Raw genomic sequence first — 20,500 nt, 5'->3', positions numbered from 1 at the left:
CATCAAATAAGATCTGCTCGTTAGTCTGCATCTAAAAAGGAAGGATCACACCTTGGAGAGCTGTTGCACCAAGTTGACTGACATGAATCATGGCTCCAACACGAGAGATGTCAATTGAAACAAAGGAGAGGATTATCAAACTCTTAAAGGGTAAATCATCACGCAATTTTGCAAAAGATGTTGGTGGTTCATAGTCAGCTGTGTCTAAAATCTGGACCGAATACAAACAATATGGGAAGGTTGTTAAAGGCAAACATACTGGTAGACCAGGGAAGACATCAAAGTGTCAAGACAGGAAACTTTAAAGCAATAAGTCTCCAAAACAGGAACTGCACAACAAAACAAATGAGGAACACATGGGAGGAAACTGGAATCAATGTCTGTGACCGAATGTAAGAAACCGCCTAAAGGAAATGGGATTTGCATACAGAAAAGCTAAACAATAAAAAGTTCACTGCCTGAAGAGAACATGTAAATTTCCACAGTCATTGATGATATGGGGCTGCATGTCAGGTAAAGGCACTGGCGAGATGGCTGTCATTACATCTTCAATAAATGCCCAAGATTACATTGAAATTTTGGACACTTTTCTTATTTCATCAATTAAAAAGATGTTTGGGGATGATGAAATCATTTATCAAGATAATAATGCATCCTGCCATAGAACAAAAAGTGTGAAAACATTCCTTGAAAGAAGACACATAAGGTCAATGTCATGGTCTGCAAATAGTCCGGATCTCAATCCAATTGAAAATCTTTGGTGGGAGTTGAAGAAAATGGTCCATGACAAGGCTCCAACCTGCAAAGCTGATCTGGTAACAGCAACCGGAGAACATTGGAGCCAGATTGATGAAGAGTACTGTTTATCACTCATTAAGTCCATGCCCCAGAAACTGCAAGCTGTTATAAAAGCCAGAGGTGGTGCAACAAAATATTAGTGATGTATTGCAGGGTTCTTTTGTTTGTTTGTTTTTCATGAATCCATCATTATTTCCTCATAATTGAGTGATTCCATAATTTTTCCCCCTGTTTGGTTTTTAAAAGTAGCCGTTACTGGCTAGCACATTATGTTTTAAGGATTTGTTAGTGTTTCTTAAAGCCAGAAAGTTGCCATTTCAAATTACTTTACTTTTGTTTAAAAAAAAAAAAGCAGATCACAGGCATGGCACAAAACTAAACTGAATGAACGTCCTCAGAGCCAGGTGAGTCCATAATTTTTGCCAGGGCTTGTGGTTTATGCCAGTGTTGGACATAGCGCCCATGTAACACTAGAACAATAGGAAATGGAGGGATTGGGATCCTGTTAGTCCAATCCCTATAAGGGCTCACCGATATTGTGTGATATATTGTAGCTTTCTATATCTACTTCTAAAATAGGTTAGTGCTGTTTCTAAGTTTGCATTCCATTAATTACAGGGTTATAATGCAGAGCAGTGTAAAGATGCTTCGGGAATCCTGAGCACCACACCCCATTGGAAAGACCTGAAGATTAGCCCTCATTAATATTCCATATCTCTAGCACCGTATAGTGAGTTAAAAAAACCAGACATCTGAATACTTGAGAGCAGCAGTTATTCATCTCCTAACTTGCAATAACACGTGCAGCCAAATCTGTATGGTGTTTCCAGTAGGGCAGGGGAGATGAGCAGCTGCCATATTCCTTTGCTGCTGCAGCTTTTCACGTGAAAAAATGGGATCAGTCACGTAGATTTCACTCTATCCTAACAGGATGTTACATTGTGTCAGTGGACGCTGCTCACACACAATTTTAATGTCTGCTACCTTTTACTGTTTCCAATAACAAATCTATGTTTTCACTTTTGGCCTTATTTAATTCCCACTTTTTTCTTTTCTAGGAACAGTCAGAGTTGGAGAAAAAAGATCCTCAGGAGTTAGTGGGTAAGTGTCATAAATACATACCGTATATAATCCTTCAACACTTTACAGTCATTTTTGGCTGTTAGCTGCCAATTGTGGAAAGCCTCATCAAAACAATGCTTATACTTAAAGCGGTTGTCCTACAAACAAAGTACACTTTAATCAATAGATTTAAAAAAAAAAAAAAGTTCCCTAATTGGATGTGTTTAAAAAAAAAAAAATGTTCCTGTGCTGGGATAATCTTTTATATATGTGCCCCTGTATCTACTGTGTAATGGCCGTACCTTAACATGCAGGAACATGGTGTGATCATACCACATCTCCTGGGCAGGGGAGGACTCAAGAGACTCGAGTAGTGATGGGCGGAGCCGGACTGTAAAAGTCCGCATCCGCGCGGTTTCAAAGGTGCCCTGGTGTCGGACCTGGAATTCTGGATGTTTGATCCAGATCTGCACTCAAGAAATGTAATAAAAAAAAAAAAAATTACCAAGGCTCCGTCGTGGCTGTACACTGCTCCCAAGCGGCTGCAGGTTGCTAGCTTTAGGCTGAGGGGCGGCGGCCAATAACCATGATCCTCCTCAGTCTGAGAATATCAGTCCCCAGCTGTCGGGCTTTATCCTGGCTGGGTATTAAAATTGGGTGGGGGGGGGGTTGGGAGTCCTAAGCGGACGGAGGAGGAAAAAAATCGCAGCATGCTGCGATTGTCTGTGAGTTTCCTATCACTTGCACCCATACAAGTCTATGGGTGCGAGAGAAACATCGGACTGCACTTGGATGACCTTCAAGTGCAGTGCAATATATGCACAGGCTGACAATGGAGGAGATTGAGTTATTGATCCCTCCCTCTCTTCCGCAGCTGCGCTCCGATCACAGGATCAGGCCACAGTCACTTGACACTCTGCTCACACTCGCCGCAGAGCCTGGGCCGAGGGTTATTAGCATATCGCATCCAACGCATAGATGATTCTTTCTTTGAGGTAAAACATTTCCCTGCCTATTTTTAAACATGTTTTATCTCACAGAAAGCAGAAGCTGTGATCCTATGCTACCTGTATACTCTTTTGCATCCCCCCTGCCCAGGAGCTGTAGTTCCTGCATGGTAAGGCACGGCCATACTGGTACATCATAGTTCATGTCCCTTTCAAGCCGTCATCTTTCCCTGCACATGTAATCTGACCTGAACAGTTGCTGGTGCATTGGAGATCCACCACGGGTGATAACCAGTTAAATCTTGCTGTTAAATCTCACTGTCAGGGATTACCACATGCCAGCAGAGAGTGCACCATTCCCTGCATTCCCATTATATCATCGTTAATGACCCCTGTGTCTGTCATGACGCTCTTCCTGTTAACGCCATCTGTGAGCCAGCGTTCATAGGAGATTATGATTTCTGCTATACAGAGCACGGCTCTTTACAGCACAAGCGATCAAATGATCACTGCGTCAAGTCCTCTAAGGTGACTAGTAAATACAATAAAAAGTTTAAAAAGAAATATAGTTTTTAACATTATGATTAAAAATAAAACCGCAAGTTCAAATCACCCCCCATTGAGAAGAACACAATTTGTTATTGCCGCACTCGCAAATGTCTGATCTGTCAAAATATAAAATAATCGATTTGGTAAACAGCGTAACAAAAAAAAAAATGTAAGCAACTACAAGGTGTATGGGTCACTGCAACATTGCAATAAGGCTGCTTTCACACCTCTGGTTTTAGCAGAGCTGGCCAATCCGGCTCTAAAACCTATGCAACGGATGCGGCGACAATACCGCATCCTTTGCATACGTTTTTACATGCGGCCCGTCCAGTTTTGCTGCTTGCGGCAGGCTACTGAGCATGCGCAGTGGAAAAAACCGCACGCGGCGGCCATAGGCATGCATTGCAAATCGCGCTGCCTCGGCCGGATGCAGCGCGATGCGGTTTTTTTTTTTTTTTTGCCGGACAAAAAAAACGTGCCAGGTTAACATTCAATCCGGCCGCCGCATCGGCTCAATCTGCCGCATGCGGCAAAAACCAGACGGAACGCAAGGCCATGCGGCACAATATGGCACCTAATGTAAGTTTATGCAAAAAAAAACGCAACCGGTGGGAAAAAAAACTGTTGCGGTTTTTCTGCAAAGCGCCGGATTGTGCCGCACAGGAAAAACCGGATGTGTGAAAGCAGCCTAAGAGGGGGTTTTTTGGTGGTATTTTTTACCACTTACATTTTTAAAAAACTATGTATGTTTTGTATGCCCGTTCTCGTACTGACCTGGAGAATGATACTTCAGCAGTAGTTGTGTAACACTCTGCACGGTTATTGCTAGAAAATAGCGCTTCTGTGCTCGTTGGATGAGACAGTACCAGGGCGTCTTCTGACCCCACCACACCCAGCCGATTGTCAGGAATGTCCGGGCCACAGGGCACATTTATTGTATGTGTACAGCTTATGTGTGAGCGTTGGTGCTCCCAGAGGCATTGCTATTGATATTCAGAGGCTTCTTAGCATGCATCGTAAGCTTACAAGTAGGAATGCCAGCCAGTGACGACACATGACCTGCGCCCTTCTTGCTCTGTGAACCAGCCCTTGCCACTTGTGTCCTGCAGAACAGAAAGCCACCACTGCCAGTCAGTTTAGTTTTTTTCCACTGCCGAATTCTCGGCTTTTCCAGGAAGAGTGTGTGCCTTTGTTCTGTCACTGGCAGCCTGTCTGAACGAGCCAGTGCTGCTGCGCACCCCATGCCCTTTTGGGTGCCCAACTATTTAAGGCTTTTCTGTGCCCTTTGCTTATGTTCTCTGCCCCCCCAGACACTGTTCTTTTGAGTGTTTGCGGGAAGGCCTCCTCCTATGTTCTTGATGGAACCTGTTGAATTAGCTGTGCTAATTAGGCATAATGACGGTCCTTTTGCGTGACTCCCAGTTAATCCTTTGAATTGCACACATGATGGCACAGAATGAGCATTAAATATTGCAGGGATTGTGGAGCTGCACTACCTGCTGAATAACTTTCAGGGCCGCATGTGCCACACAGAGGGCAATTGTTCTCTTGCATTGGAAAAGGGGGTGTTGGGTGCAAAAGCCATCGGCAGTAAGAATAAGTGGTGGCGTGTCCGCCTGCCCTCCCCCACAAACAGCAGAATTAATCCAGCTATTTGGCAGCACTAAAATGTCATGTTTATCACCCAGCGTGAGTTAACTCTTTTGTATCCATAGCACATAATAAGTTGTGGTGTGCATTCATGTCACTCTTTGACATTCTTCTGTATTTTTTATGCCCAGCATCATTCTCTGAGAGAGTACGAAACATGTCTCCAGATGACATCCGAATTCCTCCAGAACCATCGGGCCGCTGTTCTAATAACCTGCAGGTAATGCTCAGGGACCAAGAACGTTGGGAATATAATGTTGTTGGTCTGTAGGAGCCGTGTACGTCAGTGAGGAATGCAGAATGTAGGTGTGAAGGCTACCAAGGACCAATACTGCACATCTGTCAGATCCACAGCGCTGCTCGGGCTTGCCCTCCATATCATCCATACAAACTGTAGCAAAGGACAGCTCACAATGGGCTGGGAGTGTTAGGCACTAGGGCTGTGTTCACATGCAGATTAAAAGCGGCCTCTTAAGGCCCCGTCACACACAGAGATAACTCTTTGGCAGATCTGTGGTTGCAGTGAAATCATGGACATATTGTTCCATTTGTACACAGCCACAAACCTGCCACTGATTGTCCACAATTGCTCTGCAACCACAGATCTGCCACAGATTTATCTCTGTGTGTGACAGGGCCTTTACAGAACCAGTAAAAGCAGTGCAATTTCAGAAAAGTCATGCACCTACCAGTATTTTTTTTTCCCGACTGAGTTTGAGAATTGCTGCGTTCTTTAAACCAATAGTATTTCAGTTCTTTCACCATTTTTGCAGCCTTTTTTAACCCATAATGCAAAAGTTAAAAAAAAACACTGTCAAAAACAAACATTTTATTATAATTAAAGGGAATCTGACAGCAGCCTGAGATAGGGGCTGAGATCCTGATTCCAGCAATGTGTCACGGAGTTTACTGGGTGCAGCAGTTATGACAGTCAGTTTTCTCTGCTGTAGATGTAGCAGAGCTTAGTTGTTGATCTGTGTATAACCCCCGTCACACCACAGCTTTCTGTGTACATTGTATAGTGACAGAGTTGCTAGTCAGTGCTGGGGGCGAGGTTAGTTTAATTTGCACAGGCCAAATTGTCCTGTAATGATGATTTCCTGCTTATAAAATGCTGATTGTATTGAAACATCAAACACAATCAAGTAAGAGATACAGCACTGGAGTCAAATTCTCTGTTCCTACATTATTCTACTCTCAGATTACAGGGCAAAAACCTTTAAAGATCCCCTATCATTTTTTTTTCTACAGCTCCTATACAAACCGATTTCTTTCCATAGTAATAGACTACAAAGAAATTGCGTAGTCTTATCCTTCAGTTATCATACCATCACCATTTTTTTTTTCTTCTTAACCTATCAAGTGTCTGTAATTTTTGTGGCTCATGGGACATATTGACATGGCATAACTCAATTAAAGGAGTTGTCCACTACTCAGACAACCCCTTCTCAATACCTATGTTCCAGCCCAGTATAATAACAGTTATACTTGCCTCCAGTGCTATTCCAGCAGTATCGGTATTGGCTCTCCCAGGGATCTCGTGACATTATCACATGAACCTTGTGATCAATCAGCACTGGCTTCATTCTTCCCTCATTTGGACGTAATGGCTATCCAGATGAACTGAATTGGCCATTGATTGGCTGCAGGGATCACCTGACATGTCACACGATCCCCGGGAGAGCCAATGCCAACACCTAGGTATTGGAAATGGGTTGTCCGAGTAGAGGCAACCCCTTTTTAAGACTAATCACAAACATCTCATTTGCAGACTATATCTGTTTTATACAACCCAAAAGCAGATTTCTAGCAAAGGTTGTTGGTTAGTTTTACCTTTCATCTCCTTTCAGTTCCTGCCCTTACAGAGGTTTTTTGCTGGTAATAATAATAATAATCATCATCATCATCATTCTTGATCCATACAGACCACTGTGACCCTATTGAGGAATACCTGGTCTGGATGTCACCAATATATCTTTTGTCATATGTATTTTCCTTGCCAGGCTATGACCATCAGATACATATTCACAAGAAGGTTGAATCCAACCAAAGACCACATCTGCATGTAGATTGGCTGTTCTTTGTTTGCTTGGGTTTTTCTCCACATTTTCTTGGATAACTGGCATTTAATGAAGTAGGCCATAGTGCGTGTGTGCAGGTGTGCGTGCGTGTGTGTGTGTGTGTGTGTGCGTGCGTGCGTGTGTGTGTGTGTGTGTGTGTGTGTGTGTGCGCGCGCTTTGAGCATTATATAACCTGTGTGGGTTCTGACCTATTTATGGTTAACGTATGCACATATTTAGTCCTTCTCATTTTAGGAGAAAATTCATAAATTGTATGAAAGAAAGCTGAAAGAAGGGACAGACATGAATCAAATAATTCAGAAGAAAAAGGAATTCCGGAACCCCAGGTAGGCAGAGTGGCAACCGCATGGAAAGAGTCATAACTTATTTCTTTATACTGTGCTTTTAGTACAGACCAGCTATGGGGGTCTTATGGGAAATTCTTATTTTCTTTTCCAGTATTTATGAAAAGCTCATCCAGTTTTGTTCCATTGATGAACTTGGCACTAATTATCCTAAGGTAAGTGAGAGAGACCTAATGATGTATTGTATTTAGTTAAGCACTTTAAAGGAAACCTGCCTTCAGACTAATGCTGCCCAAGCCACTGGCAGCGTTATTGCAGCCATGTATGTTTTACTTCGAGACGCAACAGACTATCAGAGGAAAAATATTTTGAAAAGCTGACTAGAGACGGTGTTTGTATTTGCTTCTCCCTGCCCCAATACACTGGACTGACAGGTCTCATCCTACGTCTGTGTATAGGGAGAGACCTATCAGTCAAGGAGAAGACCCCCAGGCACCTGCCTCGATCTATAGTCCACCGCCGACTTCTCAAAGTATGTTTCCTCTCAAACACCACAGTATCTCAGAATAAAACCCACACAGCTGAAATACTGCAGCCAGCCTCTGATTCATGCTACCTTATTTCAGGCAGCATGAATCCTATGACAGCTGGTTTCCTTATGACTGATCATGCATGTAATACACGACCACTGGCCAAGCGCCTTGAGCTGGAATCCCACATGTGCTATAAAAGCTTAGGGAATGGGCTGTCCTACTGTGACGACCTCCTGTAATTTCTAGTGGAGGAGGCGCACTGAGATTTTCTGCTATAAATTGTCATTCATTTATGAGCGTACAGAAGCACCTGTCAATATCAGGTTACTTAATATGAAGGCCTGTAGTTCACTTCTGGGTACAAAATGTCATCTCATTGCTCATAGCATTTCAGTATATTTTTTTCGATCAGTAATAATTGACCTGACAAATTGTACCTAGAATTATTTTTCCCATGAACCTGTTTGTTCTCTTTTAGGCAGCCTGACAGATTTGGTTTTATTGTCTGTTACAGGATATGTTTGATCCTCATGGGTGGGCAGAAGATTCCTATTACGAGGCTCTGGGTACGTGTTAACCATACAGTATAATAAATGAAATGCACTACATGCCGGATTCAGCTTAGTATTCCACACACCTCTGTTCTCCTCACAATCTGTAGAGTTTGGCCAGCATTTACAGTGGGGAAAAAAAGTATTTAGTCAGCCACCAATTGTGCAAGTTTTCCCACTTAAAAAGATGCGGTCAGCCTGTAATTGACATCATGGGTAACCACAACTATGAGAGACAAAATGAGAAAACAAATCCAGAAAATCACCTTGTCTGATTGGGCAAATTTTTTTTTTTTTTTCTTTTTCAAATGATGGTGGAAAATAAGTATTTAGTCATCTAAAAACATGTAAGATTTCTGGCTCTCACAGACCTGTAACTTCTTCAAGAGGCTCCTCTGTCCTCCACTCATTATCTGTAGTAATGGCACCTGTTTGAACTTATCCGTATAAAAGACACCTGTCCACAACCTCAGTTATACTCCAAACTCCACTATGGTGAAGACAAAAGAGCTGTCAAAGGACACCAGAAACAAAATTGTAGCCTTGCACCAGGTTGGGAAGACTCAATCTGCAATAGGCAAGCAGCTTGTTGTGATGAAATCAACTGTGGCAGCAATAATAAGAAAATGGAAGACATACAAGACCACTGATAATCTCCCATGATCTGGGGCTCCACGCTAGATCTCACCCCGTGGGGTCAAAATGATCACAAGAACGGGTAGCAAAAATCCCAGAACCACACTGGGGGACCTAGTGAATAACCTGCATAGAGCTGGGACCACCGGAACAAAGGCTACCATCAGTAACACACTTCACCGCCAGGGACTCAGATCCTGCAGTGCCAGACGTGTCCCCCTGCTTAAAGCCAGTACATGTCCGAGCCCGTCTGAAGTTGGCTAGAGAGCATTTGGATTATCCAGAAGAGTATTGGGAGAATGTCATATGGTCTGATGAAACCAAAGTAGAACTGTTTGGTAGAAACACAACTTGTCATGTTTGGAGGAGACAGAATGCTGAGTTGCATCCAAAGAACAGCATACCTACTGTGAAGCATAGGGGTGGCAACATCATGCTTTGGGGCTGATTCTTTGCAAAGGGACCAGGATGACTGATCCGTGTACATGAAAGAATGAATGGGGCCATATAGCGTGAGATTTTGAGTGCAAAAGGCAAAACTGCAACGGCATTGAAAATGAAATGTGGGTGGGTCTTTCAACATGATAATGATTCCCAAGCACACCGCCAGGGCAATGAAGGAGTGGCTTCATAAGAAGCATATGAAGGTCCTGGAGTGGCCTAGCCAGTCTCCAGATCTCAACCCCATAGAAACCTTTGGAGGGAGTTGAAGGAGCGGGAGAACTTGCACAATTGGTGGCTGACTAAAGACTTTTTTCCCCCACTGTACTTAAAGGTGTTGTCGGAACTAGGTACAACCTTGCTTTCACCCCATATTCTTGGATTCTGAAAATAACAAAAATGTGTGCACAGCGTAGAAGAAACCGCTAAGGTCAGTGGTTAGCATTGCAGTGTTGCAGCACTGGGGTTCAAATCCCACCAAGGACAACATCTGCAAAGAGTTTGTACTGTATGTTCTCCTTGTTTGTGTGGGTTTCCTCCGGGTACTCCGGTTTCCTCTCACACTCCAAAGACACTGATAGGGAATTTAGATTGTGAGCCCAATGGGGACTGTGATGATCACGTCTGTAAAGTCCTGACAAATTAATAGTACTATATAATAAGTATATATGAGTAATTAAATAAAAATATAAAAAAATGTGCTGCACAAGGTACTTGACTGCTGTAGCCAGCGGTCCTGTGACAGGTGAATAGTGACGTCCTCACTTTCGTTGCCGACACAGATCGGTTTGTGCTATATCCACAGCAGATAAGTAGACCACATTATGATATTTTCACAGAATCCAAGTGCAACAGTTAGCCCGGACAGGCCTTATTATTCATAGCACTAGGATACAAATTTGTAGAAACGTTTCCGGATCCCATTGATGTATACAATAGATGACCCTTGCCTAATGTTAGTGTAATACAGTAATGTAGCCACAAGAAATTATAGCTTTCTCAGCATTCTTATTAATGCCTATTTGGACAATATTTTGTAACTGAAAGTTTAAGTACACCACTCTGATCAGTATATTGTAATAAGCCATGTACCCTTGCAACAATCATAATATTTTTGTATATTTACAAAGCGAGGAAGGTGCCAAATCACTGACAGTATACAAGAAGTTAGAATATCCTGAGAAAGCAATGCTCAAAGTATATGACATTTTCCTAATCAAATTATTATCCCCTTTCCCACTGGGCATTTTTCGTGGGTTTTTTTTTTTTTTCTCCCAAGAGCAATAACTTTTTTTTTTTTTTTTTCTGTTAGCACAGCCATATGTGGGCTTGTATTTTTTTTTTTTTTTTCTTGCGTTTCATTATCCCAAGTCCCATAACTTTGTAGTTTTTCTCTCAGGGAAGCTGTGGGAGGGCTTGTTTACATGAGCTGTCATTTTTAATGATACTTGTTTGAGGTAGATACATTTTGATTGTTCCCTACTGCACTTTTTGCAATGTTGCCAAAACCCCACAATTCTGGTATTTCAATTATTTATTTATTTTTTTTGCCTCTTTTCTATGTTTATTGATCGTGCTAATTTATTTTACATTATGGGTCTCCCATACCATGTGTGTATTTGTGTATGAATATATAATGTAAAAACATATATATGTAATCAAAGGAGAGGGTTCATTTTAATAGTATATTTTTATATTTTTGACATTTTATGCTATACTATATAACACAATATCTAAGTATATAGCAAATCTCACATTCTCCTATGAAGCCCAGTCACAGGCTGGTCTTTTCTGGAGCACCGTCATAGGAGGCATGGACTTCAACATATTTTTTTTTTTTTCTCAGGAACTTGCTTTCCTTTCCTCATGTGACATCTTCAAATTGTGGTTTTTACCTATTGTTGTTGCTGATTTTACATGCAATTATGCTTTTTTCATATGAGACCTCATCCATTGCTAGCATTGCATTGGAATAAATATGCCTGTAGTAAAGCCATTTTTATTTCTATGTCCTTCATTGTTTTGTTTTGTTTTCTTTTGCAGCAAAAGCCCAAAAGATTGAAATGGACAAACTTGAAAAGGCAAAAAAAGAACGCACAAAGGTGAATGTCTAGATGCTGTGTGTACAGTTTATGGAATTATAGAGCTGGTCTGGTCCAGATGGAATTCCGAATTGATATATCTATTATCCAGAGCATAGAATGGATACAAAAGACCTATTTATCTAATTTTAGACATCTCCTTTAAAAGGATGCATTAACCCTTTCACGACCGGCCGATTTTTCGCTTTCCGTTTTTTTTTTTCGCCATTCTTTTTCTGAGAGACGTAACTTTTTTATTTTTCAGTCAATATGGTCATGTGAGGGCTCATTTTTTGCGGAACGAGCTGTATTTTTAAATGAAACCATCAGTTTTACCATATTGTGTACTAGAAAATGGCAAAAAAATTCCAAATGCTGAAAAATTGCAAAAAAAGTGCGATAGCACTATGGTTTTTGAGATATTTTATTCACTGTGTTCACTATATGGTAAAACTGATGTGTGGGTGTGATGCCTCAGGTCAGTGCGAGTTCGTAGACACCAAACATGTATAGGTTTACTTTTATATAAGGGGTTAAAAAAAAATCGGAAGTTTGTCCGAAAAAAGTGGCGCACGTTTTACGCCATATTCCGTGACCCGTAGCGTTCTCATTTTTCGGGATCTTAGGCTCAATGACGGCTTATTTTTTGCGTCTCGAGCTGACGTTTTTAACGGTACCATTTTTGCGCAGATGCTACGTTTTGATCGCCTCTTATTGCATTTTGCGCAAAAGTTGTGGCGACAAAAAAACGTCGTTTTGGCGTTTGGAATTTTTTTGCCGCTACGCCGTTTACTGATCAGATTAATTGATTTTATATTTTGATAGATCGGGCGTTTCTGAACGCGGCGATACCAAATGTGTGTATATTTTTTATTTTTTTAACCCTTTAATTTTCAATGGGGCGAATGGGGGGTGATTTGAACTTTTAGGTTTTTTTGTTTTTTTTTAATTTTTTAAAACTTATTTTTTTACTTTTTTTTTTTATTTTACTAGTCCCCCTAGGGGGCTATTGCGATCAGCATTCCGATCGCTCTGCAGTATCTGCTGATCACAGCTGGAAGGCTGTAAACAGCAGATACGCTGTCTTTCTCTTTTGCTGTGCCCCGGGCACAGCGAAAGTGAAACCAATTCATGTGTAGTACAGGAGTCATCACATGACCCTGTACTACCATGACAACTATCGGGAGTCACGTGATCGCGTCACGTGACTTCCGGTTTCGGCGGTAAGTAAAAACTTTACCGCGATTGCGCTTATAATGGCGCTGTCAGGTATTGACAGCGCCATATAAGGGGTTAATCGGCACGAGCAGATAACGATTCTGCTCGTGCCTAGCAGGCACACATCTCAGCTGTGAAAATCAGCTGAGATGTGTGCCGATCGCGGCATGCTGCCGCCGGAGGACCGCGGGCAGTAAGATTATGTCATTTAGGACGTAATTTTACGGCCCGCGGTCGTTAAGGGGTTAAAGCAGCACTCCATTGTTTGTTGGTTTTTTGTCGTTGTACCACTGAATTGGTGCTTTAAATCTAAGCCCCCTGCCCTCATTCCTATACTCCCTTTCCATCTGTTTCATCTTTTATCACCGCTCCCGTCTGTCTCTGTCGATTTGTGACCTGCCAGCAGCTCCAGTGTGTCATACACCAGAGGTCATAACTCAATACAAGTCTATGAGAGCCTCTTTCTGGCTCTTGTAGAGATGCATTGAATGCTTGTGACATAACTTCTGGCCAGTCAGAAGTTAGTAACAGGATGGGACCAGAGTGGAGTCTATAAAATGGGAAAGGGTCTAAAGGGGAGTATATGACGGGAGCAGGGGGCTTAGATTTAAAGCACCACTCCAGTGCTGAAAAACAAAACAGCTGTAGTGGTGCCTAAAGTTTTTCTGCAGTTGTTTTTAAAACTTTACATTTATTATTATTATTTATTATTATTATTATTATTATTATTATTATAGCGCCATCAATTCCATGGCGCTTTACATGTGAAAGGGGTATACATAATAGGGACAAGTACAATAATCATAAACAATACAAGACACAGACAGGTACAGGAGGAGAGAGGTCCCTGCCCGTGAAGGCTCACAGTCTACAAGGGATAGGTGAGGATACAGTAGGTGAGGGTAGAGCTGATTGTGTGGCACTGTATCAGACTGAGGGTTACGGCAGGTTGTAGGCTTGTCGGAAGAGGTGGGTCTTCAGGTTCCTTTTGAAGCTTGGCAAGGTAGGCGAGAGTCTGATGTGTTGTGGCAGAGCATTCCAGAGTATGGGGGAGGCACGTGAGAAATCTTGGATGCGATGGTGAGAAGAGGATATGAGAAGGGAGTAGAGAAGGAGCTCTTGTGAGGATCGAAGGTTACGTGCAGGTAAGTTACGGGAGACTAGGTCACAGATGTAGGGAGAAGACAGGTAGTGGATGGCTTTGTAGGTCATGGTTAGGGTTTTGAACTAGAGTCGTTGGCCAATGGGAAGCCAGTGAAGGGATTGGCAGAGAGGAGAGGTCGGGGAGTAGCGGGGGGACAGATGGATTAGCCGGGCAGCATAGTTTAGAATAGATTGTAGGGGTGCGAGACTGTTAGAAGGGAGGCCACAGAGCAGGAGGTTCCAGTAATTCCATGACATCTCCACTTTGTTGAATTGATGAGATGGGCTAGATTTATCGTCTTTATTTATTACTAGAAGGTGGCCCGATTCTACGCATCGGGTATTCTAGAATTTACGTATTGTGTAGTTCATGTATGATTTTTGATATATATATATATATATATATATATATATATATATATATATATATATATATATATATATATATATATATATATATATAGATGTTGTTGTGTGTAGTTACCAAGTGTTTGTGTAGGGGCTGTACATGTTCTGGGTGTGGCGGGGGGGTGAGAGCGGTGTTGTATGTGTGTTGCGTTGTTTGTGGAGCGCTGTGTGTCTGTAGCGTTGTGTGTGTGTTGCGCGGTTTGTGTGTGTGTGGTGTGTTTTGGGGGGAGGTATGTTTTGTGCAATGTGTGTGTTGTGCGGTATGTGCGTATATTTGTGTGGGGGTGTCTGTGTAGGGCAGTTGTTTGTGGTTCCCAGTGTGTGTGTGTGTGTGGTGTGTTGTGCAGTGCGCGCGCGTGTGTGTGTGTGTTGGGGGGAGGTGTGCACTTCCCATCGTGCTCCATCCCCCATGCAGCGCACTCCCCATCGTGCTCCATCCCCTATGCTGTGCACCCCCCATCATGCTCCATATCCCATCCTGCGCACTCCCAAACGTGCTCCATCCGCCATGCTGCGCACTCCCAAACGTGCTCCATCCGCCATGCTGCGCACTCCCAAACGTGCTCCATCCGCCATGCTGCGCACTCCCAAACGTGCTCCATCCGCCATGCTGCGCACTCCCAAACGTGCTCCATCCCCCATGCTGCGCACTCCCAAACGTGCTCCATCCGCCATGCTGCGCACTCCCAAACGTGCTCCATCCGCCATGCTGCGCACTCCCAAACGTGCTCCATCCGCCATGCTGCGCACTCCCAAACGTGCTCCATCCGCCATGCTGCGCACTCCCAAACGTGCTCCATCCGCCATGCTGCGCACTCCCAAACGTGCTCCATCCGCCATGCTGCGCACTCCCAAACGTGCTCCATCCGCCATGCTGCGCACTCCCAAACGTGCTCCATCCGCCATGCTGCGCACTCCCCAACGTGCTCCATCCGCCATGCTGCGCACTCCCCATCGTGCTCCATCTCCCATGCTGCGCACTCCCAAACGTGCTCATCCGCCATGCTGCGCACTCCCAAACGTGCTCATCCGCCATGCTGCGCACTCCCAAACGTGCTCATCCGCCATGCTGCGCACTCCCAAACGTGCTCATCCGCCATGCTGCGCACTCACTAACGTGCTCCATCCGCCATGCTGCGCACTCCCAAACGTGCTCCATCCCCCATGCTGCGCACCCCCCATCGTGCTCCATCCCCCATGCTGCACCAGCATCAGCCTCTCTACCCGCAGCATCAGCCTCTCTGCTCGCAGCATTAGCCTCTCTCCTCCCAGCATCAGCCTCTCTCCTCCCAGCATCAGCCTCTCTCCCCGCAGCATCAGCCTCTCTCCCCGCAGCATCAGCCTCTCTCCCCGCAGCATCAGCCTCTCTCCCCGCAGCATCAGCCTCTCTCCCCGCAGCATCAGCCTCTCTCCCCGCAGCATCAGCCTCTCTCCCCGCAGCATCAGCCTCTCTCCCCGCAGCATCAGCCTCTCTCCCCGCAGCATCAGCCTCTCTCCCCGCAGCATCAGCCTCTCTCCCCGCAGCATCAGCCTCTCTCCCCGCAGCATCAGCCTCTCTCCCCGCAGCATCAGCCTCTCTCCCCGCAGCATCAGCCTCTCTCCCCGCAGCATCAGCCTCTCTCCCCGCAGCATCAGCCTCTCTCCCCGCAGCATCAGCCTCTCTCCCCGCAGCATCAGCCTCTCTCCCCGCAGCATCAGCCTCTCTCCCCGCAGCATCAGCCTCTCTCCCCGCAGCATCAGCCTCTCTCCCCGCAGCATCAGCCTCTCTCCCCGCAGCATCAGCCTCTCTCCCCGCAGCATCAGCCTCTCTCCCCGCAGCATCAGCCTCTCTCCCCGCAGCATCAGCCTCTCTCCCCGCAGCATCAGCCTCTCTCCCCGCAGCATCAGCCTCTCTCCCCGCAGCATCAGCCTCTCTCCCCGCAGCATCAGCCTCTCTCCCCGCAGCATCAGCCTCTCTCCCCGCAGCATCAGCCTCTCTCCCCGCAGCATCAGCCTCTCTCCCCGCAGCATCAGCCTCTCTCCCCGCAGCATCAGCCTCTCTCCCCGCAGCATCAGCCTCTCTCCCCGCAGCATCAGCCTCTCTCCCCGCAGCATCAGCCTCTCTCCCCGCAGCATCAGCCTCTCTCCCCGCAGCATCAGCCTCTCTCCCCGCAGCATCAGCCTCTCTCCCCGCAGCATCAGCCTCTCTCCCCGCAGCATCAGCCTCTCTCCCCGCAGCATCAGCCTCTCTCCCCGCAGCATCAGCCTCTCTCCCCGCAGCATCAGCCTCTCTCCCCGCAGCATCAGCCTCTCTCCCCGCAGCATCAGCCTCTCTCCCCGCAGCATCAGCCTCTCTCCCCGCAGCATCAGCCTCTCTCCCCGCAGCATCAGCCTCTCTCCCCGCAGCATCAGCCTCTCTCCCCGCAGCATCAGCCTCTCTCCCCGCAGCATCAGCCTCTCTCCCCGCAGCATCAGCCTCTCTCCCCGCAGCATCAGCCTCTCTCCCCGCAGCATCAGCCTCTCTCCCCGCAGCATCAGCCTCTCTCCCCGCAGCATCAGCCTCTCTCCCCGCAGCATCAGCCTCTCTCCCCGCAGCATCAGCCTCTCTCCCCGCAGCATCAGCCTCTCTCCCCGCAGCATCAGCCTCTCTCCCCGCAGCATCAGCCTCTCTCCCCGCAGCATCAGCCTCTCTCCCCGCAGCATCAGCCTCTCTCCCCGCAGCATCAGCCTCTCTCCCCGCAGCATCAGCCTCTCTCCCCGCAGCATCAGCCTCTCTCCCCGCAGCATCAGCCTCTCTCCCCGCAGCATCAGCCTCTCTCCCCGCAGCATCAGCCTCTCTCCCCGCAGCATCAGCCTCTCTCCCCGCAGCATCAGCCTCTCTCCCCGCAGCATCAGCCTCTCTCCCCGCAGCATCAGCCTCTCTCCCCGCAGCATCAGCCTCTCTCCCCGCAGCATCAGCCTCTCTCCCCGCAGCATCAGCCTCTCTCCCCGCAGCATCAGCCTCTCTCCCCGCAGCATCAGCCTCTCTCCCCGCAGCATCAGCCTCTCTCCCCGCAGCATCAGCCTCTCTCCCCGCAGCATCAGCCTCTCTCCCCGCAGCATCAGCCTCTCTCCCCGCAGCATCAGCCTCTCTCCCCGCAGCATCAGCCTCTCTCCCCGCAGCATCAGCCTCTCTCCCCGCAGCATCAGCCTCTCTCCCCGCAGCATCAGCCTCTCTCCCCGCAGCATCAGCCTCTCTCCCCGCAGCATCAGCCTCTCTCCCCGCAGCATCAGCCTCTCTCCCCGCAGCATCAGCCTCTCTCCCCGCAGCATCAGCCTCTCTGTCCCCAGCATCAGCCTCTCTGTCCCCAGCATCAGCCTCTCTGTCCCCAGCATCAGCCTCTCTGTCCCCAGCATCAGCCTCTCTGTCCCCAGCATCAGCCTCTCTGTCCCCAGCATCAGCCTCTCTGTCCCCAGCATCAGCCTCTCTGTCCCCAGCATCAGCCTCTCTGTCCCCAGCATCAGCCTCTTCGGTCCCCAGCTGATGCCTCTCTCCTCTCAGCCTCCTCCAGCACGTCATACTCCTCTGCCGACACTCACAGATCCGATCGCATACACTCACACACACCCACACACACCCGATCGCATACACTCACACACACCCGATCGCATACACTCACGCATACACTCACGCATACACTCACGCATACACTCACGCATACACTCACGCATACACTCACGCATACACTCACACACACCCGATCGCATACACTCACGCACACACACATTGACGATATTGCACATACGCGCTCATACTCACAACATCCGGAGATACCACATGCTTCTGGCCATGTGATCCTCCGGCAGGTCCTGGAAGGTCACAACAGCACAGTATCGAGGCCGAGAAGCAAGCGATATCGCCGGATGCTGTGAGTGTGTGGATGCGATGTGATGTATGTGTGAGGTGTGTGTGAGAGTGAGTGTGAGCCGGTGTACACTGGTAACTATGATACACATCGGGTAACCAAGGGACCTTAGTTACCCGATGTGTATAATGGTTACCAGTGTTCACAGCCTCCGTCAAGATCCCAGCATCGCAAGGTTATGTCTGGCGCTGCTGGGATCGTGACGGAGCCGGTGTACACTGGTAACTATGATACACATCGGGTAACCAAGGGACCTTAGTTACCCGATGTGTATAATGGTTACCAGCGTTCACGGCCTCCGTCAAGATCCCAGTGTAGAAGCAAGCGATATCCCAGGATGTTGTGAGTGTGTGGATGTGATGTGTGAGGTGTGTGTGAGAGTGAGTGTGATCTGATGTGTGTACTCACCTGGGAGTCGGAGCTCCGTGTCAGTTGGGCCAGAGCGAGCGTGCATTGCGTGAGGGGGGCGGGGCCTGCAGAGAGCCGGGGCGAGAGGCCAATCCGTGTGGGGGGGCGGGGCCATGGCGAGCCCAGCGGCCAATCAGCTTTGTGTCACCGTAAGGACACAATTTTGGAGCATGACAGACAGACAGACAGAATAAGGCAATTATATATATAGATACGACATTTAATGTTACCCCCAATCACTTCTCACTTTCAGATTGAGTTTGTGACTGGCACTAAAAAAGGTACCACTACCAGCGCCCCAACCGGAACAACAAGCACCACCACTACAGCGACAGCAGGTGAGTGCCTATTAGATGCTTCTACCATTACATGGAAGCAGAAAGGGTTGTATGCATGACCATCTCATTATTATGTTATGTCTACAGATGCACAAAAGAGGAAGAGCAAGTGGGACTCCGCTATACCAATGACCACCATTACCCAGCCCACCATACTCACCACCACCGCCACATTGCCGTCTGTTGTCACAGTAACCACAAGCGCAAGTGGCTCAAAGACTACCGTCATCTCCGCTGTGGGTACGATCGTCAAGAAGGCTAAGCAATGATCCCAATAGGCTGGGCTCCAGTAATAGACTTGTGTTTTCTTGACTCTGAACTGCTCAACAGTCACCAAACAAAGCTTTGGATGTGAATCTCTGATCCTGTAGCTCTGGAAGATTTATTACAGCGTGATGGGGGACAATGAGTGGGAAGACTGTTCCCTGACCATTAACGCCTCTGAAGCTGGGATCCTCCTTTAAAGAAAATCAGTGTACAGTTTGTGAATTACCTGAGATTTTTCAGATGTATAGAAGTTTGTTTCAACTTTTAATTTCAATTATTAAATTCTTAGTGTTTTTTTATTACAACTTACAACTATATTTGCAAATTCTCTTTCTAGTTTTTACCCTCCAAGTTATTTGATCCAGTAACCTCACAGAGGAGGACAGGTAAGGGAAGGTTTCCACCACCAAAATTAGGCCTAAGCCACACGGCGAGAAAATCGGTGCGAGTGGAGTGCGATAAAAAATCGCATTCCACTCGGACAAATTCTAGCCTGTGTGTCAGCACACATAAGCGATTATTTTCTCAGCCCTAATCGGACCGAGAAAACAATCGCAGCATGCTGCGATTGTAAGCCGAGACTCTTTTCTCTCGCACCCATTCAAGTGAATGGGGTGAGAGAAAAATCGCACTGCACTCGCGGTACACCGGTGTACCGCAAGTGCAGGGCGAGAATGGCAATAGCCGGCAACGGAGGAGAGAGGGAGATAAATCCCTCCCTTCCCTCCTCAGCACCAGCCCACCCCTCCACAGCGTTGGACCGCCCCCTGCAGCTGAGGTCCGCTCGCACAGTCGGACTGCAGTCGCAGGGATACTAGCATGACTCAGCTCCTGCTGTACTGCCAGTGTGAACCGAGTGTCATGTGAGCATCACAATAGTGCCCTGTGTGGCCCCGGCCTAAGGGGCAGCATCCCCCTGATTGTTCTGGAGTCTGCATTTTGAAAAAGGGGTTTGTCCCTGATGAGTATACCTCTTTAAGGGATTTTTTTGTCTTGTGATGTAGCAAAATTCTTGGAGATACTGCATATCCTTAGAATGGACTTGCTTTTGGAGATATTTACTAATATTTAGGATTTACTAATCAGAAGAGAATTTTCAGTTTCACTTATCTGGAACTTATGAGTAAAAAATAGCCCCCCGCCTTTGAGTTACAGATGGCACTACTCATCCAGTCTGAAACCCTTCTCCTAGTATCCGCAAGATTCTTCCATCCCATGTGA

General features: G+C 46.6%; 1 protein-coding gene across 4 annotated transcripts in view; it reads left to right on the top strand.

Annotated features, from left to right (window-relative positions):
* Nucleotides 1-19,584, top strand: part of SAP30BP (SAP30 binding protein) — an 81,421-nt gene extending 61,837 nt beyond the window's left edge. For all 4 annotated transcript variants that reach the window (XM_075349625.1, XM_075349623.1, XM_075349622.1 and 1 more), the window contains 8 exons: nucleotides 1,857-1,899; nucleotides 5,138-5,226; nucleotides 7,322-7,413; nucleotides 7,526-7,586; nucleotides 8,419-8,470; nucleotides 11,576-11,634; nucleotides 18,928-19,012; nucleotides 19,100-19,584. In XM_075349625.1, the coding sequence (XP_075205740.1) occupies nucleotides 1,857-1,899; nucleotides 5,138-5,226; nucleotides 7,322-7,413; nucleotides 7,526-7,586; nucleotides 8,419-8,470; nucleotides 11,576-11,634; nucleotides 18,928-19,012; nucleotides 19,100-19,281 (663 nt within the window). In that variant the 3' untranslated portion in view covers nucleotides 19,282-19,584. The remainder of the gene's footprint in view (nucleotides 1-1,856; nucleotides 1,900-5,137; nucleotides 5,227-7,321; nucleotides 7,414-7,525; nucleotides 7,587-8,418; nucleotides 8,471-11,575; nucleotides 11,635-18,927; nucleotides 19,013-19,099) is intronic.
* Nucleotides 19,585-20,500: the final 916 nt, after the last annotated feature.

This window comes from Anomaloglossus baeobatrachus, chromosome 5 (genome assembly GCF_048569485.1).
Source record: "Anomaloglossus baeobatrachus isolate aAnoBae1 chromosome 5, aAnoBae1.hap1, whole genome shotgun sequence".
Taxonomy (NCBI): domain Eukaryota; kingdom Metazoa; phylum Chordata; class Amphibia; order Anura; family Aromobatidae; genus Anomaloglossus; species Anomaloglossus baeobatrachus.
Note: the sequence above shows the minus strand (reverse complement) of the source record. Positions and strands in the feature narration are given on the sequence as shown.